Source organism: Eutrigla gurnardus, assembly GCF_963514095.1.
Source record: "Eutrigla gurnardus genome assembly, chromosome: 16".
Taxonomy (NCBI): domain Eukaryota; kingdom Metazoa; phylum Chordata; class Actinopteri; order Perciformes; family Triglidae; genus Eutrigla; species Eutrigla gurnardus.
Genome location: NC_139927.1, coordinates 5,915,541 through 5,940,923, shown reverse-complemented (window position 1 = coordinate 5,940,923; position 25,383 = coordinate 5,915,541). Strand labels below are relative to the sequence as shown.

General features: G+C 41.9%; 2 protein-coding genes across 6 annotated transcripts in view; both read right to left on the bottom strand.

The window, feature by feature from the left end:
- Positions 1–677: 677 nt before the first annotated feature.
- Positions 678–15,142, bottom strand: LOC311027225 (atypical kinase COQ8A, mitochondrial-like). 3 transcript variants are annotated; one of them, XM_084031131.1, is made up of 17 exons: positions 14,670–15,142; positions 11,361–11,456; positions 10,654–10,736; positions 10,341–10,582; positions 10,076–10,253; positions 9,651–9,717; positions 7,116–7,190; positions 6,262–6,390; positions 5,287–5,372; positions 4,856–4,996; positions 4,101–4,182; positions 3,916–4,009; positions 3,213–3,354; positions 2,872–2,979; positions 2,713–2,778; positions 2,459–2,545; positions 678–2,351 (listed from the first exon to the last, which is right to left on the bottom strand). In XM_084031131.1, exons 2-17 carry the CDS (start codon positions 11,452–11,454, stop codon positions 2,055–2,057), a joined length of 1,971 nt encoding a protein of 656 aa, XP_083887257.1. In that variant the 5' UTR covers positions 11,455–11,456; positions 14,670–15,142; the 3' UTR covers positions 678–2,054. The 3 variants fall into 3 exon arrangements, with proteins under 3 accessions (XP_083887257.1, XP_083887259.1, XP_083887258.1); XM_084031133.1 differs by having other exon boundaries at positions 7,125–7,190; XM_084031132.1 differs by having other exon boundaries at positions 14,674–15,142.
- A 2,532-nt stretch (positions 15,143–17,674) lies between these two features.
- LOC311026878 (inositol-trisphosphate 3-kinase B-like) overlaps positions 17,675–25,383 on the bottom strand; it is a 24,390-nt gene continuing 16,681 nt past the window's right edge. For all 3 annotated transcript variants that reach the window (XM_084030591.1, XM_084030593.1, XM_084030592.1), the window contains exons 6-12: positions 24,170–24,269; positions 23,884–23,921; positions 23,441–23,616; positions 22,598–22,802; positions 20,783–20,884; positions 20,359–20,430; positions 17,675–19,769 (exon numbers count right to left, since the gene is read on the bottom strand). In XM_084030591.1, coding sequence (XP_083886717.1) covers positions 19,560–19,769; positions 20,359–20,430; positions 20,783–20,884; positions 22,598–22,802; positions 23,441–23,616; positions 23,884–23,921; positions 24,170–24,269 — 903 coding nt within the window. In that variant the 3' untranslated portion in view covers positions 17,675–19,559. The remainder of the gene's footprint in view (positions 19,770–20,358; positions 20,431–20,782; positions 20,885–22,597; positions 22,803–23,440; positions 23,617–23,883; positions 23,922–24,169; positions 24,270–25,383) is intronic.

Genomic DNA, 25,383 nt, shown 5'->3' with positions numbered 1-25,383 from the left:
CAAAATATACTTAATTAATCCTGTAGAACATCAGGTTGGCAGCCATACAAATCAGACCGTGTTTGATGAACATATTCAGCCTCAAGTATAAAGCTTTATGTCACGAGGCTCTGGTGGCTCAGACCAATATTACACATGAGTCAACGAGCACCTGATAACCACAGTTGCTTGGTGTAAGCGTTTCTCACTCCCACTCCTGCTTACAGGATATTGTTTAATCAAGCAGAAATCACACTCTTGTAACCTCATATAATTATCTGGCTGGCTTCAGGCGGGTTGTGTTTTCTTCTCTTATTGGGAACTGATTGAGTTTCTATTCTACGTGAGAAGTCACAGGGTTGGGGAGCACGACAGCGCCACATGCTGGACACTGAGGGGAATTACAACCCACGGACACAAAGAGTGGGAGTTTAGCTGGAAGAAGTGTGAACATGTGAGATCATAGTTGAGGGTGAGTCGGAGAGGAAGATGTGGCATCAGTCATTTTCCTGGATAAATGTTTGTGCACATGTGTATGTTTGTGAATATTTATGTGCTTATGTTCTCATTTTCCAGACTCTGACAGTTCATCCCTTGGCGGCCCAAACATCGCTAAATAAGGAAGGCAATCTCTCTCTCCTCTTAACCTACAGTACAGATGAACAAAATAAAAAAAAATTAAAAAAAAGCCACATGACGAGCATTGATCAAACATTTTACTCTTTTCATACAATATCTTTATCACAACTTTGATTAGAAAACATTTCAAACCACCTTTTCACCGAGTCTTGATACGAAACATACAGTCGAGATTTTCAAGTTAAAAGCCTTCCACTGAAAACTACAGGCACCTTTCCTTTCCTTTTGTTCCAGCGTCACCCACCAGAGACCGTTTTTAACTGCATTCACACAGCAAGCTAGTCCATTACCATTCATGGCTAAGCATCAACTTCTTACGGAGAGCGACATGGATCCATATGGTTTCATTTCTATTTTTTTTTTTTTTTTAACACAGAAGTTTAAGATATATCACGCTTTTGAATTAAAAAGAAAAAGCTGAATCTGAAGTAAAACACTAAAGCCATAACGCTAACATGTTGGTAATCATTTAGGAGCTAAATTAGCACCACATGGACACGGTTTCAAATCATCAGAAGGGAAATAAAGAAGAAACGTCTACTGCAGAAGCTGGACTTTTCATCCCCAGACACAAACCGAGTGAAATGGAGCTTTGAGCTGAGGTTCGTTAGACGGAGAGATCTAAGAGTAATGCTAATGGTCACTTGAAACGGACTGAATCAACGTTCCGCCCAAAGAATTTCTCCCCACACAAAAAAAAGAGCTAAAAGCTATAATCAGCTACTGAAATCTGGATCCAAGGATACATATGAGTTAAAAAGTCGGCCCTTCTTGTGTCACGTTTTCTACAAATCAACCCGATCATGATCGATTGTCGAACGGTGTTGCTCTCGTCTAAACGGCTACATTTATTTTGCAATATGATCAAACCTCCCAGACACGTTGGTCCTGGCCAACACTGTGACTCATACCATGTGGTACTGAGCCCATTATCACGCGACTGCTGGTTTAGAGTTCAGTCCTCTTCCTTAATCCTTAATACAATCATTCCATGTTTTCATGCATTGTTTCTGGCAAATTGGACATTTCAGTGTTATTTCTCCAACCAAACACAGCAATGCAAAACACAAGAAAATGCAAGAATCAACGTGAAAACCTCAGATTAGATAAAATTCCAACTTTTTTTTTCTTTTTTTACATTCATTTCACACCTTTACTACTCTCTCTCCATCCACCTCAGTCTGTTTAGACATCTCGAGTCCACACATGACGCGATGTCGCTGCTCTGTCTCAAACAGAGAAATGATGCCAGTAAATACAAACAAGCCTTTCAAAAACCTCGCCGTAGTGGGGGAAGCATGCAGTGGTGCTTGCTGACCAGTTAAGGGCATTTGTGCGTCTTCACACCACAGCGTCGCCGCCGACTCGCGCTGGCCTCCACTGTCCGTCCACCAAAAACCTGCCTGGCGCCCCCTGGAGGGAGGGAGGGGGTTGGTTCAGGCCGAGTGGGACGGCGGCGTGCGACCTTCCCAGTACTTATCGTAGGCCGTCTGGAACATGTCCTTGCACTGCAGCTGGGCGTTCAGCCGGGCGCAGATGAGGAACGAGCCGCCCATCTTGCGGTGGAGTGAGTACGTCTCCTCGGGAGGCGGAGTGAGTCGGTGTTTGAGCATCACGGGGATGAGGTTGTGGATCCTCTCGGTGGTGGACTGGGAGCCGAATTCGAAGGTGTCCGTGGAGGCGAAGGCCTCGCCGAGGATCATCACCGCGTCCACGTGGGCATTCATCATCGGCTGGAAAGAAAAAAGGTCACTTTCACAAACTAAAAAAAGACATTTTCTAGGCTGCTTCTGGCACATTTGCTGTTTTTGCTGAGTAGACGAGATCTGGAGAGGTTTACCTTCGACTCGTAGCCAGTCAGGAACTTCATATCGATCGACTTCTTCAGAACTCCCTCTCTGTCGCCCTCGGCAGCCGAACGGATTACCTTCAATCACAAAACAGAATTCACAGCCTTTGCTTCATTCTTCTTCATCTCTGAGACCTTTTTAATATCTGATGCATGAAAACAACATCTGCATCACTGACAGACCCTGACACTGAGCAAAATCTGGTTTATGAAATGAAAGTTTAACAAAAATGAGGCTGACTTACCTCTATGTATTCATCTGTGAAACTGTGATCAAATCCTCTCGTGGCTCCAAAGTCCAACAGCGCCACCTAGAGACAATTTTCATTACATCCATATTTTTTTATTATTAATACTATTATTATGAGTAGAAGTAACTAGTAGTATGAAGCCTGCAGACTGACCCTGTGTGTCTGAGGGTCGTAGAAGAAGTTGGACCAGTTTGGGTCGGTCTGCATGAACCTGAACTCAAACAGCTCCCTGAGGCACAGCAGCAAGATGTTGTGACAGATCTGAGACGGAAACGAACACGGAGAGAAGAAGGTCACTGCTCTGAGGTCAGCTACGACTGAGAGAACCCCCTGCATGCGATTGGTTGATGTCTTTATTCGCTGGGTGACAGCTCAGAAAACTTGCTTTTTCACCGTGTGATATTCATGTTTTGTGTGAAAGTACCCGCGACAAAAATGCATGATAAAAACGTAGAAAAGGCCTCCCGTGTGTGAAGGTCTTAGGTTGGCTGTACCTCGTTCTTCAGCTCCTGGGTGAGGCCCTCGGCCTGGTCCAGGGGAAACCCGGGGACGAGCTCCGTGGTCAGGACGTGGCTGCTGCTCAGCTCCTCTATCACCTCTGGCACATAGAAGAACGGATGGTCCTTCAAAAGCTCCCTGAGTCAGACGGATGAACGGATACAAAGACATAAATCCAGGATAAGTCGGCATGTGGGACATATAGAGCCCTACATCTATTTACAGTATATCTATATATCCATATATATATATATATATATAGCTGGGAGGCAGTTGTTCTGACCTTGGACCAAAGAGATGAAAACAGAGGGAGAGAGAGAGACAGAGACAGAGGGAGAGAGAGTCCCATCAAGCCATCGTTTTAACAGCCCACAAGTCTTCGATGGGTTTTCTAATACATTCCTGGCACAACCCAAACAAATGAAGCTACAGACTGGCCTTCATCATGTTTAATCTTGAACTTTCATCTTTTATACAACGCTTATTTTTCTTTTCTTTTTTTTCTAGCACAGCCAGCATGTCAATTATTAACTCCCACCTTATTTGTGCATGTGACATATAAATGTTTGAATGCTTAATACGCTGTAAAAAAAAAAATCCCCTTTTTTCAGCAGTTCTACGTGAATGTTTATAAACATGCATGTTATAAAAGTTCTGTGTGTTGTCGAATAAACTTAAAACACGCCACGGGAGACTCACTTGAATTTCTTCGCACACTGCGCTTCGCGGATATAGTCGCACTCGAGTGCGAGCTCCTTTCTCATGACGTCTATCAGGTGTTCTGGAAACAGACCTGGAGAGACAAAGAGGGAAGTGAATGCCTTATAAAAAGGTGAGCATGCTCGTGTTTGCATGCATGAATGAGAGTGTCTTTGAACGTGTACCGTCAGGCAGGGCGTTGCTCATATTCAGCACCGTCATCAAGTTGTTGACATCACTGTTGATACTCTGAGCCACTCCGGGGTACTGGCAACAAACACACAGGAAGAAAAGGACGTTTCATTGCTTTAAACCATAACTTTTATGTTCACCATTCTTTTAACGTCTGCACTGTTTTTTATTATTGCAAATATGTTTTTATTCTCCTCGTCTTTCTGTAATGCATTTTAATTTTGCCTTTATTTTCTTTTTAATTCCTCTATTTTTTCACTTTATTGTATGACATGTTATGATGTGAAGCACTTTGAGTCTGCCTTGTGTATGAAAGGTGTGATACAAATAAAGTTGCCTTGCCATAAATTGATAATAAAAAGTATTTCTGTGGTTTTTATTTAAAGTAATGCTCCTGTATCATGTTTACAAGTAATTTGATCACTTTTTAATGCATCTACTATAATAAATACATTATATTTACTTTCTATCATGAGATTATAATAATACAGTTACATTTAATTAACTAAAAGCGTTGAACGACTATATGGGATTAGACAATCTGTAAATACTGTAAATACATTCTTCATGCTTCTATTTATTTTTATTTTTTTTTACACTTTTTCACTGATTCAGATGCGATCTGTCAACAGAAGAGAGATAAGATTGTTTGTGAGACAAACTCTGGTGTTTATGTTAATAACATGGGAATGTACCACACACACACACACTCTCTCTCACACTCACACACACACACACACACACCTACCTGTATTTTCATGGCGACCTCCCGGCCGTCCTTCATCCTCGCCAGGTGAACCTGCCCGATGGACGCTGCTGCAAACGGACGCTCCTCAAACGAGTCCAGCTTGTCCCTCCAGTTCGAACCCAAGTCGCTGTTCAACGCTTTCTACGAAACACACACACACACACACACACACACACACACACACACACACACACACACACACACACACACACACACACACACACACACACACACACACACACACACACACACACACACACACACACACACACAGTAAAAGTGTTGCAAATTCCAATTGTTTTTTTTCACTAGTGGAGTTAAAAGTGAATTAACAGCAGGCTTGATAATAATAATGCAATACTATCTGAACCGATATTATTATTCATCATCAGTTAAAAAGTTGCCGGTAAATAAAATAAAGAGACACTTACGGTCATTTGCTTGATTGGCATGAAGTCAGCGCTCTGTCTCACACGCTCAAAGATCTTGGCGAGTTGAGGGTTAATGAAAGCATCGTCTGAAACACAGAAACACACCTGAGTTTGTGGAAACGGGACAGAACAAAAAACCAGCTGATCTGGCTGTTTCTCCCATCAAACAATACAACAACAACACTGAAGGTTTGCATCTCTAACCTAAGACGTCAGCTGAGCTGCATTAAACCCGACTAAATCCCACTAAGCCCAGTGACTCCATGATCCCAGGTTTAATGACTATAAATAAGACTTGATTATGATTCATAATACGCTGCTTGGCTACGACAGTGACTCATTCGGCCGACATAAACAACACAAAACAATAACACAAACTTTATTATCGGATTTAAAATGGTTTCTCCTCAAGGTGACCTTTGGATTTGTGTTAAAGGCTTGGACTCGCCATCATCTGCATTCCTTCCCTGACAGATAAAGGTCAGCGTCGGGTCAGGTAATTATATAAGATTTAATTAAGTCTTTTTGAACGTTTCAATCAACCGTTTTAGATTCAGGAACACACGAACACATAAGGTCAGCCCTCCTGACTAGAACCTGTTGAGCAAACAGCAGCCCATGTCCTTTTCTCTCCTCGCACTACTGTTTTTGTGGCTCACTAAATTTACACCAACATGTTCTGTACTCCGCTGCCAAAAGGACAAAGGTCAGCAGCCAAGGTTAGACAGCAGGGAGGGAGGGGGGGGCATTAATGATGTGTTGTTTAGTCATGTTATCTGATCCGGCTGCACCAGTGCCAGGATGTTTGCTGCCTTGTGCTCTTGAACTTTGTCCGGCTCAGTGTGCACAACAGTCATATAACATTACAGGTTATTCTTAGCCGCTGCTACCTGTACGTTTGTGTTCCTGGTCAACGCCGCCGAGCTCGGAGTCATAAATTAATGTGTGTGTGTGTGTGATGTGTTTGTCGCACACCTTGAATGCTGAGCATCTGCCCCAGCTTTAACGCAGCTCCCCTGACTTTACACAGCGTTCTGACGATGCGCTCGGCGTTGGCCTCGGACAGGAAGGGGCTGGAGTCCAGAACGCCTTTCTTGTTTTCAGCTGCGGAAAGAACAGAACAGACGCTCAACACTCAAGTCAAACTTTGGAGTATAGATTCAGTCATTTGCTTCCATCAAAATTGATTGATTGCATGTGTTTACGTACAAATCCGTGTGTGTGTTTGTGTGTCAGTAGGTCAGCAGGTAAGTGTGTTTTAGTGCGTCTGAAGCCGTCTTGAGAGGCTTTAACAGAGATTTACCCCACACACACACACCAACACACACTAACGCCACAGATCCACGCCGTTTTAGCTTAGCTGTGTTTTGGGATTAGCAGGCTGCAGAGCAGGAACGTCTGTTTGGGAGGATGCAGGAGGCTTGTCTCCGTGTGTGTGTGTGTATACAAGCCGTGTACCAACATGCATGAAGGATGGGTGCTGCTGGCGTTTATAGTGGTGCTGTTCAACAGGAATGCGGGTTGCAACATCTCATAATAAAGAGAAAGGCCTGTCCTTACAGGCACACGACTATCAGATGGGGTATAATTACATTATTAAAGCATTTAATTGTTCTATCTAGCATTAAAGATGGTGACAAAAGTGTTGAAACTGGTGCGTGAATCCCTTCCCTAGACAGTAATGCGATTACACTTCAGAATTTAAAACACACGGATGGAATAAATCTCATACCTGACCAGTGATGCGAAAGCAAACAGCTGTTTCTATGCCTAACTGGGTGGTTTTGGTTAAAAAGCAAACTACATGAGCGAGTGTTAGTCGTGGTTACCCCCAGCACCGTTGTGTCTGATGGTCTTCTTGGCGACTTCTGCCAGGGCTCCAAACCCCAGACCTACAGCGAGACCTGGTAGAAACACACACACAGACACACACACACACACACACACACACACACACACACACACACACAGACACACACACACACACACAGACACACACAGACACACACACACACACACACACAGACACACACAGACACACACAGACACACACACACACACACACACACACACACACACACACACACACACACACACACACACACACACACACACACACACACACACACACACACACACACACACACACACACACACACACACACACACACACACACACACACAATGAATGAGTGCTGGCTTCTTTTGTTGGTTCTTTTACAAACAAACAATTACGTAACGGTTACACAACATTTGAGACATAAAAGCGCTGAGTGGCAGTAAAAACATCCTGTTAATGAGTCAATCAGTGTCCGTGAGGCCGTTTCTTTGATTAACTTGTGCACAAATAACAAAACTGTAACAGCTGCCACCCCGGACAGAGAACGTGCAAATGATCTCGCTCATCCACATCATATTGACAACTAAGCTCTTGAGACATTTAATCCTCGGAGTAAAGTTAGAGGGTTATTTTTAGCAGATAATGAAAAAGAAAAAAAAGTGAGCGAGCTCCTCCGAGGCTCGTCTCCACCTTACGTAACTGCAGCGTTACGTAATCGGCTGGTCGGCGGTCTCTGGAGAAAACAAACCGGAGAACCAATCGGGACGCGGCACGCTTCGGTGCCTCGTATAAAAGGTGACTGAGCATTTTCTTATTCGGTCAAATACGTGTAATCGGCTCTGTGGGGTCAGAAAGGTCGGACCGGGAGGAATGAGGATGTGCACCACAATTTCTGAGAGATGTACATGATTTATTTATTTATTTGTTAATTTTACTGTGAATGTTTTTGGACTTATTTCTATTTTCTTGTTTTCACTCTTATATTCTTCTTGATGTACAGCACTTTGATGGAAAGTGCTTTATAAATAAGTGTATTATTAGGGGGAGGATTGTTATATATCCCCTTCCTAGAGGGATATGTGTCCTTGAGGTTTACCCCAACACTTTTGTTCTAATTTTACTTAATTTACTTTATTTTAAAATACGGTGAGGTCTTTATTTCAGTATGTATGTAATAAAGTCCAGTGAGTCCTTGCTCGCTTCTGTATGTAAATGTACAGATGGCTAACTGAGAAGAATCATGTGTTTTATAAATGACGGTATGTACCTTTAAATCTTTAAATAAAATAAAAAGAACGGATTGCTGTTCCCGTCATTTGATATTCAACACCAGAAAAACTTCAACAGAGTCCCGTTTCCTCACAAATCTCAGCAAAAACTTTATGAAAATAATACGCATGGCAACGGCAGAGAGACGTCTAAGCACGGTTGCTATAATCACAGTTGCCAGGAAACATCACAGATTTCTGGTTCTATAAATCACTTTTTCCCGTCGTCCTCTCCACCTATAACCTCCAGTATCCACGTGTGCCGGAGAGTGAAGGGCGGACAGAGGCCACATTCCTCCTCTCTCCCTCCGACACCTTCGTCAACATGCTGAATCACCTCGGCTCTGCTTTCTGCACAAGCCTCTATAAGGCACGTTTGTCTGCCGTGAGCTGCAGCCAATCTGCCGCGTAGTATTCCCGTTAGATAGCCTGACTCATCGGACACTCTGGATTGGTTTCCCTTTTCTTTTTTTTTCCTTTTCCACGGTTCATGTTCACCCTCCACCTGTTAACGTATCCATCATCCCGCCACGAAACCAAGCCGCTGATTTACACGCTCTTATCGGTCAGTTATGTGCTCGTGTGAATAAGCTTTGTTTTCGCCTTTCAATGAGCTTATCGCTGGAATAACATCTGGTCTGGATATGACTTTGAGACACGTCCGTGTGCCTGCCTTTATCTTCCACCGCTTCGACATGACATTCAATGTGTTCCCGCAGTTTGACGCATAAATAAGGATAGAAATAAATCACAAAATGCACGCTTCTCTCTCTCTCTCCTGAATGTGTTTACAAACAGAACCCGCCATGTGACCGCATGTCACAGCGTTAACTATGTCACGGCTAATAGGCTTAGGGAACAGGCGACGTGGTCAAACAGAGGATTAACCAGCACTTGACATTAAAAACCATACAGACGTTGAGAAGGACGTTGCTGCTGACAACGACGGTGCTGAACCCGGTGACTCCGGCTTGTTGAGCAGGTGTTATGATACACACTATATATATATATACATATATATATACACACACCAACAATGTCATGTCACACTACCAGCATGAACAAGCAAAACATATTGTCATCACGTTTTTTGGCTTTCTAAGCAGAGACACCACATAACAGGAGTAATGACTTCACAGGAAGACCACAGACGTCGGTCCGACGTGCAGACTCACACGGACCAACAGGCACCAGTCAGACAAACCCATGACTCAGCAGATATTAAGACAGAGTAACAAGGAGTTGCGTTACTGTACCTCCGAAGTTGGCCAGCCTGCTGAGTCGAGTCACCGGCACTTTCCTCTCTCTGGCTCTCTCACTCAACTACAGGAACACAGAGCGGGAGAGACACTGTTAAGATGTAGAAGTATCCATCAACCCCCTATTACATATCATATAAAACTGTGTTGCATATTAAACTGGGCCTATAATAATAGTGCAGCTATGTATAACAGTACTTTGTTGACAGATTCATTTGTACATCACAATTTCACATCACAATTGCTTATTAGATGCTTTTTTGGACATATTTTAAATAAGTTTGGGATCAAATCATTTCGGGGACCCCCTGCTGTCACTCTGCCGACCCTCTGGGGGTCCCGGACCCCCCTGTTGAAGATCTCTAGTCCGGATCATAACGTCTGTGTGAGTTTAAGAATACGAAGTGACGAGTGAGGATTACCATCTGTTTGTGCGACTTGCTCTCGGCCTTCTTGCCCTGTCGTGCCTTCTCCATGTCCTCGGCCGTCAGCCCCCCGACCGTGGTCGGGTCCTGGTGGTAGCTCCTCAGCTGACTGGCCTGATGCCCGCAGTACAGCTGTCCCCACAAATGCCTGTTCAGACTGGGGTTGTAGAAATGTCTGCACCCGAAGCAAAACAAGTGATTACCTTAACTCTTCAAAAAGCAGCACACGTGTGTGTGTGGTGCACTGGAGACGGTTAGATACCTGGCGTCCTGGTGGTACGACCTGGTGTGTCCACTAAACTGTCTGCTGGGATCTTTGTACCCCTCGAACAGCTTGCCGCCGACACGGCTCGCCCCCGCTGCTGCATCGTCGCCACTTCCTGTGTGACTGGCCGAGCGATCGACAGCTTCTTCCCCGAACTCCGACGCTGCGAAGGCGGCGTCGTCCTGAGGAAAGTCGTACTCGAAGTCTGACGACGAGGCCTGCTGCTGGCCGGTCAGCTCCTGGACATTCATTCATTATTACACAATACAGTTTATCAATCCCAATGCATTAAAGCAGTGTTTGCACCCACCTGCATTTTCATCATGGCGGTGGAGAGGCCCTGCTCAGTAGCTGATTGGATGCTCTGGACTGCAGCACCGACTCCTGGGAGGGCTGGACATAATAACAGGAAATAACAAAAAATACCGACGTAAGCTTTATTAACCAACACTACAAACAGCAACATTAGAAATCCAATGCAAGCCATAACTTTCTCTGCTTTTGAAAAACAAATAGCTTTTCTAAATGTGTCCCTTTATTTGTGTAACAGGCTCAGATAAGAGGCTGTAGAACCGCGTTATCAGCTCTTTTCACTTTACTTCACAACCAGTGTGCGACCTGTGAAAGAAGGAAGGGTCACCATTCGGATTTTGCAAGTTTCCATATAAAAAGGTCCAGATTTTTAGAGGTGATGACATGGATGTTTGATTTGATTTTTTTTAGGGATTATGGACGATATATAAACATATAAATATATTATTTTTTCTCTTTGATGTAATTTGATGGTTTTTGGGTTAATGTGAGAGCCATTGTGTGTCTTTTATTGTTTAGTATTACTTGTCCAGTGATGTTGGTTTCTATTTGTGTTGTTGATGCTGCATCTAAAGTTGTTAATCCTCCAATAAAGACATTTGAATGTTATTAAAAAGATGCAATCAAATACACGTGGGATTCGACCAGCTTGGCTCACTTCCTCCTTCCATCGGTTTCCTTGGTAACAGGCGTGTCGTTTCTCACCTGTTCCGGTGCGCAGGGTGCTGCTCTGAGTCTCTATGACCGCCTGACTCAACTTAGCCAAGCCTCGCATCAGCAGCATCATATCACCCGCCATGACTACAGACAAGAGACGAGGAGAGGGGGGGAAGAGGAAAAAAAGAGATGAACATCACCCTCGGTTACGGCTACATCTCTTTCCAAAGGTACATACCGTTCGCTGACAATGAAGGCTAGAATAAGGTCAGATATCTAAATGTGTAGCAACAACAACAAACAACAAAGACATACAGACGGACAGAAAAGGCAGATGGGGAAGAGAAATAAAACCTGTCGTCAACAAACATTCACAAGCACACGCAGCTGTCACATCTTGAGGTGACCGTGAGTTTAATACTTTGTCTAAAAATACTCGCCACACACACACACACTGAGGGAAAGGGGGTATGTTGCGATTGCATGCATGCTGTTCAGATATGTGCATGTGTTCCTCTGGATGAAACTGAGAGGGAGGAGTTGGACAAGGCCTGTTGCAGCTATTTATGTCGTATATATATACGAGTGAATGCACGCGTTGGGTTCACGTACATGAGGTTTGTCTCGCCTGATTTCTCTCTGCAAGTCATTTTCTGATTATAAAAAAAAGGACCGTCTCACTATTTTCAATCCAAGAATCAATCTGGGTTTATCTTTTATTAAATAGTTGCGTGAAGCTGAAGCAGTCGACATATGACGTAACCTTTATTGTAAAGTGTGAGGCGATAACGCCTGTGAACACAAGGTGAACACACTCCGACTTATCGAAACAGAGCACCGGCTGCATTCCTGTCTCTCTCTCTCTCTCTCTCTCTCTCTCGCAATCTGTGTGTTACAGGTGCTGTTCTGTGTGTGTGTGTGTGTGTGTGTGTGACGGCATGCTTCGACGCAGCTCAGCTGGGATTCCAGCCAATGGAAAAAGCCGTTACTGAAAGCGTCAAAGCGGTATGCGAGTGTGTGTGTGTGTGTGTGTGTGTGTGTGTGTGAGCCTCTGCACACGTGCACTCTGAGTCAGTAAAGTGGGTCATCCTGCTTTAGGGCGGCTCTGTGTTCAGACGGTGGTCTGGAGACTCCATACTTTCCTTAAACATGACAAGCGCTGATTGTATCTTAGTTTAACTTGTGATTTGGTTTATGTTCAGGTGTTTATTACGGTCATTATATCTGTAGGATGAGAATGAACTGAATCAATAGGTTTGACTGGTTAGAAAGTGAGAAACTATTGGCAATAAATTAGAAAGCAACACGAAATAATACTTCAATAGAAATAACAAAACATTAACAAAAAAATGTGCTTCTTCTGAACATATATTGCTCTTCGGGTCAATTCTTCTTGTCAACACACCTAAATGTTGTGAAACTTTTTTTTGATGACTTTGCCAAACTGCAGTCTGTAGTTGCTTCTGGTGATTTTCATCATCAGTGTTGACAACATCCAGGCCAGCAGCAGTAAACTCATGTGCACAACACAGTAACGACTCTGCAGGTATCTGCATGTTTGATCTCAAGAAAAACACAAAATATTGACATCTGTACTGTATTGTCTTGACACAGTAACAGCAACGCAGCAAGACCCTGCATGATGTTGGACTCAGCTGGGAATTTTAGGAGGAAGTTTGCAAAAAATATGTATTTTCCTGTTGCTGGCACGGCTACATGCACAAAAGGTAAACCATACTTTAATCAATGTGCTTTTCCGCAAGTTTAACAGCGGTTCAACTTGCCAAACCTGACACTATCGGGGAAAAACGTACTGTTTTATTGCCTAATGTAATCGATTGAGCAACTTCCCATTTGTCAATGTGGGTGTGTTGCCTCAGAGTGTGTTTACATTCTGCTTCTCCCTCTACGAGTCAACGAGAAGCAGAGAGGATCCTTCATGAGAACCTGAACACAAGCGTAGCTGAGAGAGGAGAAGTCAAGGGCAGTTCTGGTGCAGAGTGGGCCAGAGGTCACAACGAGGTATTTTTGAAGCCCTGTGCCCGTGATTACTGTATGGCTGAGAAACGCACGTGCACGTGCACACGGACACGGCTAAGCCTCAGTTGTTGTCTGGGCTCCACAAGCTGTTGACTCACTGCTGTGGAAATAGTCTGTGCAGTGCGTCTACGTGCTGAACATCGCCTGGTTCTCCTCGGTGACTTCGCTGTGGTGAACCACCAGCTTCGTCACCGCTAACGAGGGAAACGTGAGGAAGACCACGTTTCCTGCAAGTCGACTGTGTGGAGGATAGTTTGATTTTAATAAGTTGCCCAATTAAAAACGGTTCTTGAGATAAAACTCAAGACGAGTACTGGAATGTGTTCGGGAGGGAAGCAGGAAGTAAAAGAAAACTATTATTGTTTTAATTCCAATAATTAATGAACTGTGATTCTTCTGTGACAAATAATAAACGATTAAAGTGTATGAATCATTTTGACGGTCATATCCGCGTTGGCCACACCAGAGCAACATTTATTATCATGTAATTACCTGATCAACACTGGATTTTTGTGGCTAATAATACAATCCAACAATATACATAAAAAAACACCAGATAAGAAAACCATAAATTTGGTTATTAACAGAATTGTGACCGAGGGCTGAAAATAAACTTGTCAGTGATGTTAAATGAACAAACAGTGTGTCGTTGGCAGTATAAACAACCACACTGTGCTTATCAGTAAATCAGGGAATTTACCTACACACACACACACACACACACACACACACACACACACACACACACACACACATTAATAAAAACAATGATATAAATGTACCAGAGTAAGCCTAGATTTTACACTCATATATACTATAAATATTGTGTTTTCAGGAGAGGATTAGCCCAACAGTGATTAAATCAAAAATAATTTATGCAAATATTAGACTATCAGAAGTCACAACTTCCTGTTTCTCTTGGGACATTTGGGGTTTCTTTACAGATGCTCCCTAAACTGCTTTCAAACGTAAACTCTGTGATTGTGACTTCCACGTGGAAGTGAGAAAGCGCGAGACCATCACAACAAACGCATCTCGCGCGCTTCACTGCTGGTTATCTCGACTGACGTCACGGCTGCATTGAAATCAACCGACACTGGGAAGTGAGAGCATGTTTTTTTTTTTTTTTTTTTAGCAAACCTTAAAAGGTATGTTATTTGGATAAATCGCGGACAGCTCGGTCAAAGTTTCCAGAAGTGACGTCAGCGCGCTGCAGAGAGGATTTGTTGAAGCAGTTGGGAGGTCGAAACGGGATTAAAACTACTTTAATTAGCATATTTAACGCTCGAATGCGTGTTCCTGTGTGGTGAGATGTACTCACCTGCAAGCTGCGTTTCTCCAACTGTGTCAGACGAGGTCGACGATGACTCAAACTAAAGCAAACGTCCTTTATTTATTTTTTATTTTAGTTTGAATGCATTTAAAAAGATGAAGCAGAAGTTCCACGTTGTTGGTGGCCTTCCTCCTACTCCTGCTCCTCCTGCTGCTCCTGCTGCTGCTGCTGCTCCTCCTGCTGCTGACAGCGTTTAATCCAGTATGTCTCTCTCTCTCTCGACCACGAGGTCAAACCTTATTTACCAACCAGCAGCAGCATGCCAGAGCCTTGCCTTGACGCAACCCACTCGTACCACAAACGTGCATGTACCTGAACGTCTCACTGTTATTACTAATACTGTTATTTCAGCGCGCACGAGCGCCCGTTTGCACAGACTTATAATCATCAAATTGCATTTCCCAAATTGTCCTCTTCAATTTGCCCTCCGGAATAATAAAATCTCTTGCCCTGACCTCGTTTCACCACGTTTAAAGAGACAGTACACTTCCTATTCTCTCACCACCACGCCAACACGCTCGCTTAACTTTGTTTATGTAAGGCTCTGGTTTTACTCCCTCCCTCCCGCCCACGCACCCTTTTCTCCTATTGGTCCGTGTCGTATTTCGTCGAGGGGGTGGCGGCCGAAGCGCGGCTTCTCATTGGTTCGTGGCGGACAGAAGGAAAAAAACAACAAAAACACTGCGTAGGTTTGTGTCGCGTCCCATCGTCGTGTTACTGGAGAATACAATAAAGTTTTACAGGACACGTTTACACACAAACACCACGCACGCGCCAACATTAAAGAAACTGTGCCCAAACTTTGAAATGGGCCTCTGCTGCCCCCTAGTGTTGGGACGAGGACAGCACATCAACACCGCCCTGTGGTATTGTTGGTGCTAATAAATGATATTTTATGACTTGACAGTAATTATTACTGGGCTTACAAATGAAGCAGATCTAATAATGACGGTGATCAAATGTACAAATAAAAAAACAACTGCAATAGATCTTAATTATTACATGTCAAAAGGCAATTTTCTCAGAAAATCATAATTTACAGTAAAAACAAGTTAAAAAGTTAACATTTAAGACTTGTTTTTATTTATAATGCATTAAAGACGTATTTATGATGGGTTATAATCTTCACTCTAGACACAGATTATAATAGAATACTTTACATCAATAATCATTACACATTATAAAGCATTTTATAATGATATATAAGGTAAAGTATCATAATAATTCATCATTGCTGGATAGTGTTATAATACCCATAGTTGTAATACATTATAATCGTTTTATAATTAATTATATTCACTGTTATTATGCATTATAATGCGATTAAGTGGTCAGTGTTTGCTTTGAGCAAAATGCAAAACACACTTTTTTTTACTTTTCTTAAAGCAAAGAATGACTGCTTAGAGAAATGTTTAATCCACATTATAATGCATTACAACAGTGATTATCTTTACATAAATTATTATATATTATTATTATTATTATAACTATGAAATAATATACACTGTGATTTATAGAATTATATACACTATGATCCTTTCATCATGATACTTGACCTTATAAGTCATTATACAATGCTCCATAATGTATTTTGATTATTGTTATAAAGCATAATTACTTTATTGGGAAATGTGTAATAGTAGCTGCAACAAGCCGCATGTAAGCACATGCTAACATATGGATATTTATGAGTGCGTATAATTATTACCACTGTGTTCTAATGGATTAAACGTATGTTTATAATGCATTATAGATGTGGGCATCCAGTAAAGTGACTTTTCGAGGTGCAGTGTCATTAGAGTGACAGCAGGGGGCGCCACAGACCCACACAGCACATATAACTATTTTCCCAGACCAAAGTGAGTCTCCTGTCAAACTCTGCAGCATGGACACACAGTCAGCTGTGGTTGTATAACGACCCAGTTTCCTCAACGAGGGTCAATGAACTCCCTTCAAGTCTCGAGGATGCTAAAACTTTTGTCATGCAGGGATATAGGCCTACCAAACGCCATTTTAGTCATAACATGTAGTAAAAAGATCACTTCAGCAAACAAAACAAAAAAAGTGCCAAAAAGGAGCATCGAGTAGGAAAAATGTAAACAATCATTTGAAATGTGTACAGTGGGAGCTGCATGTTCAAAAAGACCCTCAAGGGTTCACCTCCCCCACCAGCCTCCATGTAAAAAAAAAAAAAAAAAATCACATCCTTGCTGTGTTTCCCCTTCGAATATACAACCTCTCCACTCCCGAATCAAGTCCTTTTCTTTCCCACCAGCTCCGGATGCTGCTGCTGTTGTGGGCAGGTGTGATTTGAATGGCAAATTAACCGTATGCAAACATTGATGTGGCCAAGAAGAAGCAGCGGGGTCACTGTGGGGTCACTGTGGGCTGTCAGGACGAGAGGTTGTGACGAAACACTCTGACCCTCATGTCCTTAATAATTTTCCTAACCCTATATGGTACCGGAAATTCACAGAAGTCACACGTGGAAGCAGGGTATCACCAAATGCACACTTTTTTTTAAAGGATGAAATAAATACATAAGCCGGCAAAAACAGAAACAAATAATAATATCGACTAACAAACAACCCTAAGTGCACACTGAAGAGAATAAGCTCTAAGATGGCCCTTTAAAACTGAAGCTTCCGCCATTAGCTCATTAGCTTAGCATAAAGACTGGGAACATGCGACGGTAACTAAATCTGCCGAACCATAGCACTAAAGCTCACTAATTAAAATGTATGAACGTTTAATCAAGAAACTCCCTGTTTCCCTGTCTTGATGCTAAGCTAAGCTAACCACCTGCTAGCAAACGCTTCAAAATTAGCATAGCGGTGCCAATCATCTCGTCTAAGCTAAAAAGCTTATGTATTTCCCAAAATGTCAAACTACTGAAGGCACTGTGTGGAATTAAAATCAGTGTTTTTCTGCGTCTAGCGTCACTGCAAACATCAACTGAACACTTTAGTAGAGTAGAGTAGAACCTACATCTTATTAAGTTTTTATTTTTCATCAACAATCTGTTACATTATGAGACATGTCCTTCCTCCCTATCTGCCCGAGCAGTTTCTAAGTGTTTCCCATTAAAATTAATGTGTGATCCGAACATATTCCAACTTTTCTCTCTTGTTTGAACTCATACTGTAACACACTTGAAGACACAACAATAGCCCCAAATTCAAAAAAAAGTCACAGTATCCCATTAACTAAAAACAGAAATAATTATAATGTTATAAATAAAAACAGAATGAAATACATATTAAGCCCAAACTTAAAAAAAAAAAGATAATAAACATGCACCCAAGACTACGCCCAGAAACAGTTAAGATGATATTTAAACATATTGTCTGTTGTTTGACTTGGCTTCGTAATCTCAAGGCACTGTAGAGCTTAAATACGGATTGTTCATGGCTGTAAGTGTTCCACGGGATCCAAATACACAAACTTTCTTCTTTTCTTTTACAAAAACTACATCAAACATAATAATTCTTACTGTACATTGTGAACAATCCAAACATAAGTGTGAGAAAATGTCCGGGGATGAACTATGGACTGCAAATATCTTACATATGAAACATACTGACACTATCTATCCATATAAATTGGCTCCATGTAATTAACCAGATTATCGTGCCACTAAAAAAACCTCACTGGTAAAACCTACAGGATCTAAACTCAGAAGGTGTGCCGGGTTAAACGGAGGTTAAGGCTGGCTTTGTTTTCTCAGTGTAAAAACACTCAACTGTACAATGTCAGTGGAAAAGTAATCAAGTGCAGATTGTTCTTAAAAGGAATCGGAAATGTGCTGAGGTTGTGGTCCAACAGACAGAAAGCAAATACAATTGAGTTCATATCTGCTGAGGAAGAAACACGATCTAACGGAGAAGTTTCGACTTTGGATTTTTAAAGCCACTACACATCCCATTTTTTTCTCTATGTGATTACATTGTTTAAGTCATAAAAGCATAATATAGACAAATTTGACAACTGCAGTGTCTTTTTTTTAATACTACTACCAGGAAAATTCTGATTTAAATAATAAAACTGGTGTTTTTTCTTCTTCTCTTTTTTAAGTATTTTTTTTATTATTTACAAATCCTACCAAAAGACCAAAATCATCAATCAGCTGATCCTACAACTATCGTCTATGCCATAGACTCTATGGTATGTATATCAAAACGTATTCATTTAGTGAAAAACGGATGGTTTTTTTTATTAGACAATGTCAAAAATTCACAATCGTGCCCAAAAGTGTATTAATCTGCTAATTGTGTTAAAAAAACTACTTTTTTTTAACACAATTTTTAACACAAATGTGTTTAAAAATGGAACCATATCTTCATAATCCATCTTTTAAAGGCTTGAGAGCCACAGATATTGAATTGGTCTCTTTATGGGATTTGTTTGCCATTATAAAAAATATTAAATATTAAACAGCATTCAATTTGGATAAGGCATTCTACATTTTTCCTTTAGTTAAAACGCTGTATAAATGATGTAAAAAAAATGTTAAAAAACATTTTTCACAGCAGATATTTCTACATTGTAGCAGAAAAACCCACTGTAACAAATAACATTAACGATTTTGTGAATGGGATGACTTACTGGGAAAATGAATCAGAATGAGTCATGGTGAATGTTTAAAGTTAAAATTTTGATAATGTTGAAATATGCCCTCGAGGGAATAATGAGTAAATTTAAAAGGGGATATGAATAAGAAATAGCACTGGATATGAATAGAAAAGGCTGCATCCATGAATGGAATTCAAACGTCTGCGGAGGAAACCTGTGAGGAAGTCCAAAGTGTTCCCGGGAGAGAGGGAGAATGAATGGAAGTGGCTCCAAATGTTCTTTCTCGTGTTTTCTCTCAGACTTCAAGTCTCAGAGTTCACCATGGATAAAATGATGTCCACCAAACTATCGAGTCCAGACAGGTATCCGTCCTCCCTGTTGCCCTCCGCCCACGACTCCCGGTGGGTGAGCTCGTCCCCCTCAGGAAGAGGTGTGGTTTTCCCGAAGTCGATCATCCAGACTTTCGCCCGCCCTTTGCTGTCGTGAACGAATAACAAGGAGCTTCCAATCACCTGCAGACACACGGCGAGACAATGGGATGAATACCCAAAAAACAGGAAACACGTTTTTTTGTTGTTTTAAACTCGATGTTACGCATTTGTTTGTGTCCCTCAGAAAGATGATCTCACTTCCTGTTTTGTCACACCAACTGAATGTGTGTGTTTGTGGTCAGCGACCTTTGAGTGTGTGAGTGTGTGTGTGCACTTAATTCAATGAATACAATTTGAATATACAGTTGCATAAAATACATTTTAACCAGAAACTCAACTGAGGGCCAAATACATTTAAAGGGATAGTTCAGGTGTTTTGAAGTGTGATTGTATGAGCTTAAAAAAAAAGTAAAACATCAGGAAATATAATGGAATAGTCGGAACTTTAAATATTTTAATTAAAATATTTGACTAATGTGCATGGTATGCAATCTGTATGTAATGTAATCTGGTCAATATAACTGATAGAACTAAGAATGTGTTCTTTGAGTAGAACGAAGCTGAAAGTGACCTTGCATCTGCTGACACCCACACACATACGACACAATAAACACAATACACAATGTATATAGATGACAGTTTTATGTTGATTGTGTTACGTCTGTCTGACCTCGTGGGTTTTGAAGAATGGCGAGATCTCCAGAGTGTCTTTGATCTCCTTCAGTCTGTCTAGATAACTCTTCTGGAAGGGAAAAAACCACAAAGTTTTTATATTTTTATGTTCTTTACCTTGTTTTGTCCACTTCTACTGCAGCCAACACTGTGTGTGTGTGTGTGTGTGTGTGTGTGAGAATGTGTGTGTGTGTGTGTGTGTGAGAATGTGTGTGTGTGTTGGTGTGAAGAGGTGCAGGGAGTTCCCAAGGACTTCCCTTTTCTTGTCGCCCAGGAAGCTTAAGGTCATATTTTGTGATTTGATAATGTGTGCATGTGTGAACATGTGTGTGTGTGTGTGTGTGTGTGTGTATTCAATTCCATTCCTCATCTGTATTTCTTTCACATTCAGTGTTCAAGGCTGTTAACACAAACACACTCACCAGTACTTCCTTATTTCCTTTGACGAAGTCGTGGAAGGCTACAGTCACTTGGTCTCTCGTCTTGGTCTTCTTAAAATCTCTGTTGACCGTCCCGTCCTCCTTCTGGAGAGGTCAGGAGAGAGGAATAAGAGAGGAGAAGAGACCGTCAGCATGTTTGTGATGAGGTCAACATCAGGTTTATTTGCTGTTGTAAGTCTAGACCGCTTATACGAGACCAAGTCAAGACCAAGACCAAGGCGAGGCCGCACGACACGATAAAAATAAAACACGATACAATGTGAAAACAAGGAGATTTCTCTCAAAATGCATTACAGAGGTGAAATGTATGTTATGTAGTGCCTTTGTTTATAATAAATAAATAGTGATATCCCTGCCGTTGTGGTCGTGACTGGACTTGAAATAAAATCCGGCTTTCTCTTCGTCTGAGACCAAATCTAAACCATCTACTAAACTATAACACTGCAGTTCGTATTAGACAAAGTTTCTTTTTTTGTTCATAAACTACAACTTCCAGGCTTCTGGTCAAGATGGGAGGATGTGAAGGGAGGGACGAGGAGAGGATGGACAAGAACAGTAGAACAAACAATGAGGGGAGGAAAGGAAGGAAAGATATTTTTAGAGATTTAGCCAGGAATTAAAGCAGGGACTGTTTTACTGACCAGAGCAGAGAAACACTTCTAGTCTCATGAAGTTGTCGTTTCTGTGAGCATTTCATCAATGTTGATGAGATAACTTACAACTAGCATTTATTGACGATTAATCTATTGTTTCATTTTCAGAAAATTGTACAAAAAACAGATACAATTTCTGTTCTACAACTTTTAAGACCCAACGGTTTGATTAAGGGCATTTCAAGTGTGCATACTGGGAATTTCATTCCCCTCAACATTAAAATTAAACCGCTGAGTTGTAATTTGGCTGTTTGGCTGTTCAGCTGTTTGGCGGTTGTAATAGTACAGAAGACTGGCGTGAGTAGCAGAACCACAGTGGTAACCATCCAGTTGGTTCAGAGGAGAATAAATGAGTGTTTCTTATTCTGCTGGCTGCCAGGCAACCAGATAATATTTGGAGACGCAACTATTTTACTCTTCATGGGTCGTGATTTTGTATCACGACCCATGAAGAGGCTAGGGCTCTCTCTCTCTCTCTCTCTCTCTCTCTCATACACACACACACACACACACACACACACACACACACACACACACAACATACCTAATTAGCTAAAGCTCTTACATACATAAGAGGTTATACAATCTATACGACACACACATTTACAGACATTACAAAAACGGTTATGCACATCCACATAGTTTCTTCTCTCACACACACACACACACACACACACACACATGCGCACACACACACACACACACACACACGCACACACACACACTCTGTTTCTGGGGATAACCCTCAGTGTCATGGCAACGGACCACCGGGAGGCCATGAATGTCCTTATATAGCCACGACCCTCAAATAAAGACAGTAGAGATGTGTGTGTGTGTGTGTGTGTGTGTGTGTGTGTGTGTGTGTGTGTGTGTGTGTGTGTGTGTGTGTGTGTGTGGAATGTCAGTGCCAGATGCCAAGGCATAGAGAGCTGCCACGGACAGGCCTTATGTTTGACAAAGGATCTCATGCGCAAACATATACTTCAGAGGAAGTTTCTGTTCAAAACAGGAAGTTGGATCGTGCCCTTGAAGGACACCCCTCCCCACACACACACACACACACACACACACACACACACACCATCAAGAAAAGGGGGAAGGAAGGCGACACACAAATGCACACCTTTCCCTTTGTGAGTCTTACCTTGACTCCCTCTATCCTGAATCCCAGGGTGGCCGTAGAGCTGATGGTCTCTCTCCACTGCATGTATCTGGGTTTGGACACCACCTTTTCGAGCCTTTCCTCGGGCGTCGGCGCCTCGGGTTCCACCTCGATCATTTTCTGATACATGTCGGGCCTCGGGGAGGGTTTCTTACGAGCTTTCGTAAGCTCTTCCTCAAGGTAGGTCCTGAAGCGTGAGAAAAAATCAATAATAAATAAAGATGATGGGTGATGAAGAGGAGAAGAAGAAGAAGAAGAAAGGGTGGGAGGCAGACATGAGCACACATAGAGAGGTAGGAGGACGATGAGCTGAGAGGATTACATCTCTTTTCCAAACAGTGTGTCACAGCTGTTTGGTGCTCAGATCTGGCAACGCAGCGACATCGAAGAGAGGGTTTTTAAAGAAAACTAATATGTATTGGCGAAGAGAAAACAAATGCTAAATTATGAGAGTCGTAAAAATTAAAGCTCCCTGGCTCAACATGCAGTTTCCATGGAATGAGGGATTATTACAGACATTTTGGGTGTTCACACTTTTGACATTTAACTCCAAATAAAAGGTTTTCTTCGTCATTCAAATTCCATATCAAAGCATTTCTTTCTGTCAGCTTACGTTTATTTTTAAAGCACCTTTCAACAACAAGGTGCTTTACATAAAACATTAAAAGCAATGGAAAGAAACACAATAATTATAAGAAAATAAAAACAAGCTAATGAAATAAAAAAAAAATAATAATAAATAAATAGCAGCAGAATAGCATCAATGAAATTAAGTTGTTTTCCGAGGGTTAAATTTAAGATTTATGTCACGTCATGCTTTCTCACCTCACTCCCATCTTGCAGTCCATCACACACGGGAAGTCAAACTCAGCCAGCAGGTCCTCCATCTGGTTGTACTTCTGGCCGTCCTTCTCTACGTCTCCATGGTAACCAGGTACATACGGGCGCAGCACGTCCCGCATGAGGAGGGACAAACAGCGCTGCTCACATTCACAGTGTTTCTACAGAGATATGGACAAAACAAGTTATAAGTTTTGACTTCCCGATACGATTAATAAACTGTACGTTTGGGCATCATTCTTTAATGTGTAAGGCAACATCATGCATGCATTCAATTAATTGTTATATATCATAAAAATAAAAACATTAAAATAATACACAAATAACACGAGCAACTTGGTAAACATCTTCCAAATTAACAGCAAATAAATTCGAATTAAAAATGAATTAGCTAGAGAAGGTGTGATTGGTGTGAAAGAGCGTCTTACTTTTAATATACGGCCGTTGGCTCCCGCCTTGAAGCTCCCTGTAAAAAAACAACAACAACTTTTACTGTGAATTTTATGTGGCTGAGCCTCCAACCGCCAAGACACCTATTCAAGGGATTTAGCATTGCACGCTGTTTCCCAATCCCCCCCTTGCACACTTCCCCTTCAGGCCCCGACCTCTAAGACCTGGACTCGTGTGTCGACAAGCATCCTCTTTAAAAAAAAACTGCACAGCAAGCCGAGCCGGTTATTTCTTATGAACCACGTCGTCTGCGTGTCCACATACCTGCATGCCCGGCCAGTTGTATCCAGGGGTATTTCTTCTTGAAGGACATGACAAACGGGGACCAGTGGACCATGTTCTTAATCTTCTTCCAAGACTTGTGCTACAACACACACACACACACACACACACACACACACACACACACACACACACACACACACACACACACACACACACACACACACACACACACACACACACACACACACAACATGAATGATTATCCTTCAGGAAGACGTTTCAACAACAATGCAGGGATTTTAGATGACATTAGACTTGATGTGAGTCAATCTTCCCCGGTTATGCAAACTTTAAGGTTGAGAAGGTCATTTGGAAAAACCACAGAGACTTTGAATGCATCGTCGAACCGATAAAGTCCCGCCCCCTTTCGTTCAGACCTCTGTTCAAAGGCTTTTTTGATTGGACGGGGTTTTTACAGTCCTGCCACGGCCACAGATGACATTTCTTTTATGTTTTTATGTCAGAGCATTTCATTTATTGATGGCTATCGGAGGATTTCAAGTAATTTAACAGAAAGTGTTTCTGAACAAAATCACCTACTCAACCTTTAACATGTGAATTTAGACTTTTGGCTGATCCAGCACTTTTTTTTTTTTTTTTACTGTCTGGTAAAACAAGTGTTTAAAACATGCACACACACACACATCCTTGACCCAAGGAGCTGTCTTCACTGTCTCTGCCTGGTTTCTCCCACACACTGCTGTTTTTTCTTTCCCTATTTTAGACACTTTAACTAAACTCTGGAGGATCAAGCCGGGGTTTCCCCTGGTAACACAAACACACGGTCTCTCCGAGGGCTCTCCCTGTCCCTGGCAGGGACATTGAACTGTGGGACTCCTGCCACACACACACACACACACTCACACTCAAAAACAAGCACACACACACACACACACACACACACACACAAACTCATTGACAAACTGGGACATACGCATAAACAAACGCACACTGCAAGTTGTTTTCAACGTCAACAGTTTTCATCTCGGTGAACACAGACGGATTCAAGTTATCAGTCTTTGCAAAGAAAAGACTTTTCTTCCACAGATATATGAATATTTGACAGTTAAACTCTCTAAAAGCACTGTGTGTCCCCTGTTATGTTTACTAGATAAGTACACGACAAGTATAAATACAGGTGAAATATCGACAATAGTTCCATTTCTTTATTTTCCTAAATTATCCTCATAATA

What these genes read in the sequence shown, in the direction of transcription:
- LOC311027225 (XM_084031131.1), bottom strand. Translation starts at nt 11,454, where the DNA reads ATGGCGGGTGATATGATGCTGCTGATGCGAGGCTTGGCTAAGTTGAGT. An exon ending in GCAGATGCTCAGCATTCAAG is followed by an intron (nt 5,373 to 6,261) that starts GTGTGCGACAAA and finishes TCTGTGTTTCAG; the next exon opens with ACGATGCTTTCATTAACCCT. An exon ending in TGACTGGCTACGAGTCGAAG is followed by an intron (nt 2,352 to 2,458) that starts GTAAACCTCTCC and finishes TTTTCTTTCCAG; the next exon opens with CCGATGATGAATGCCCACGT.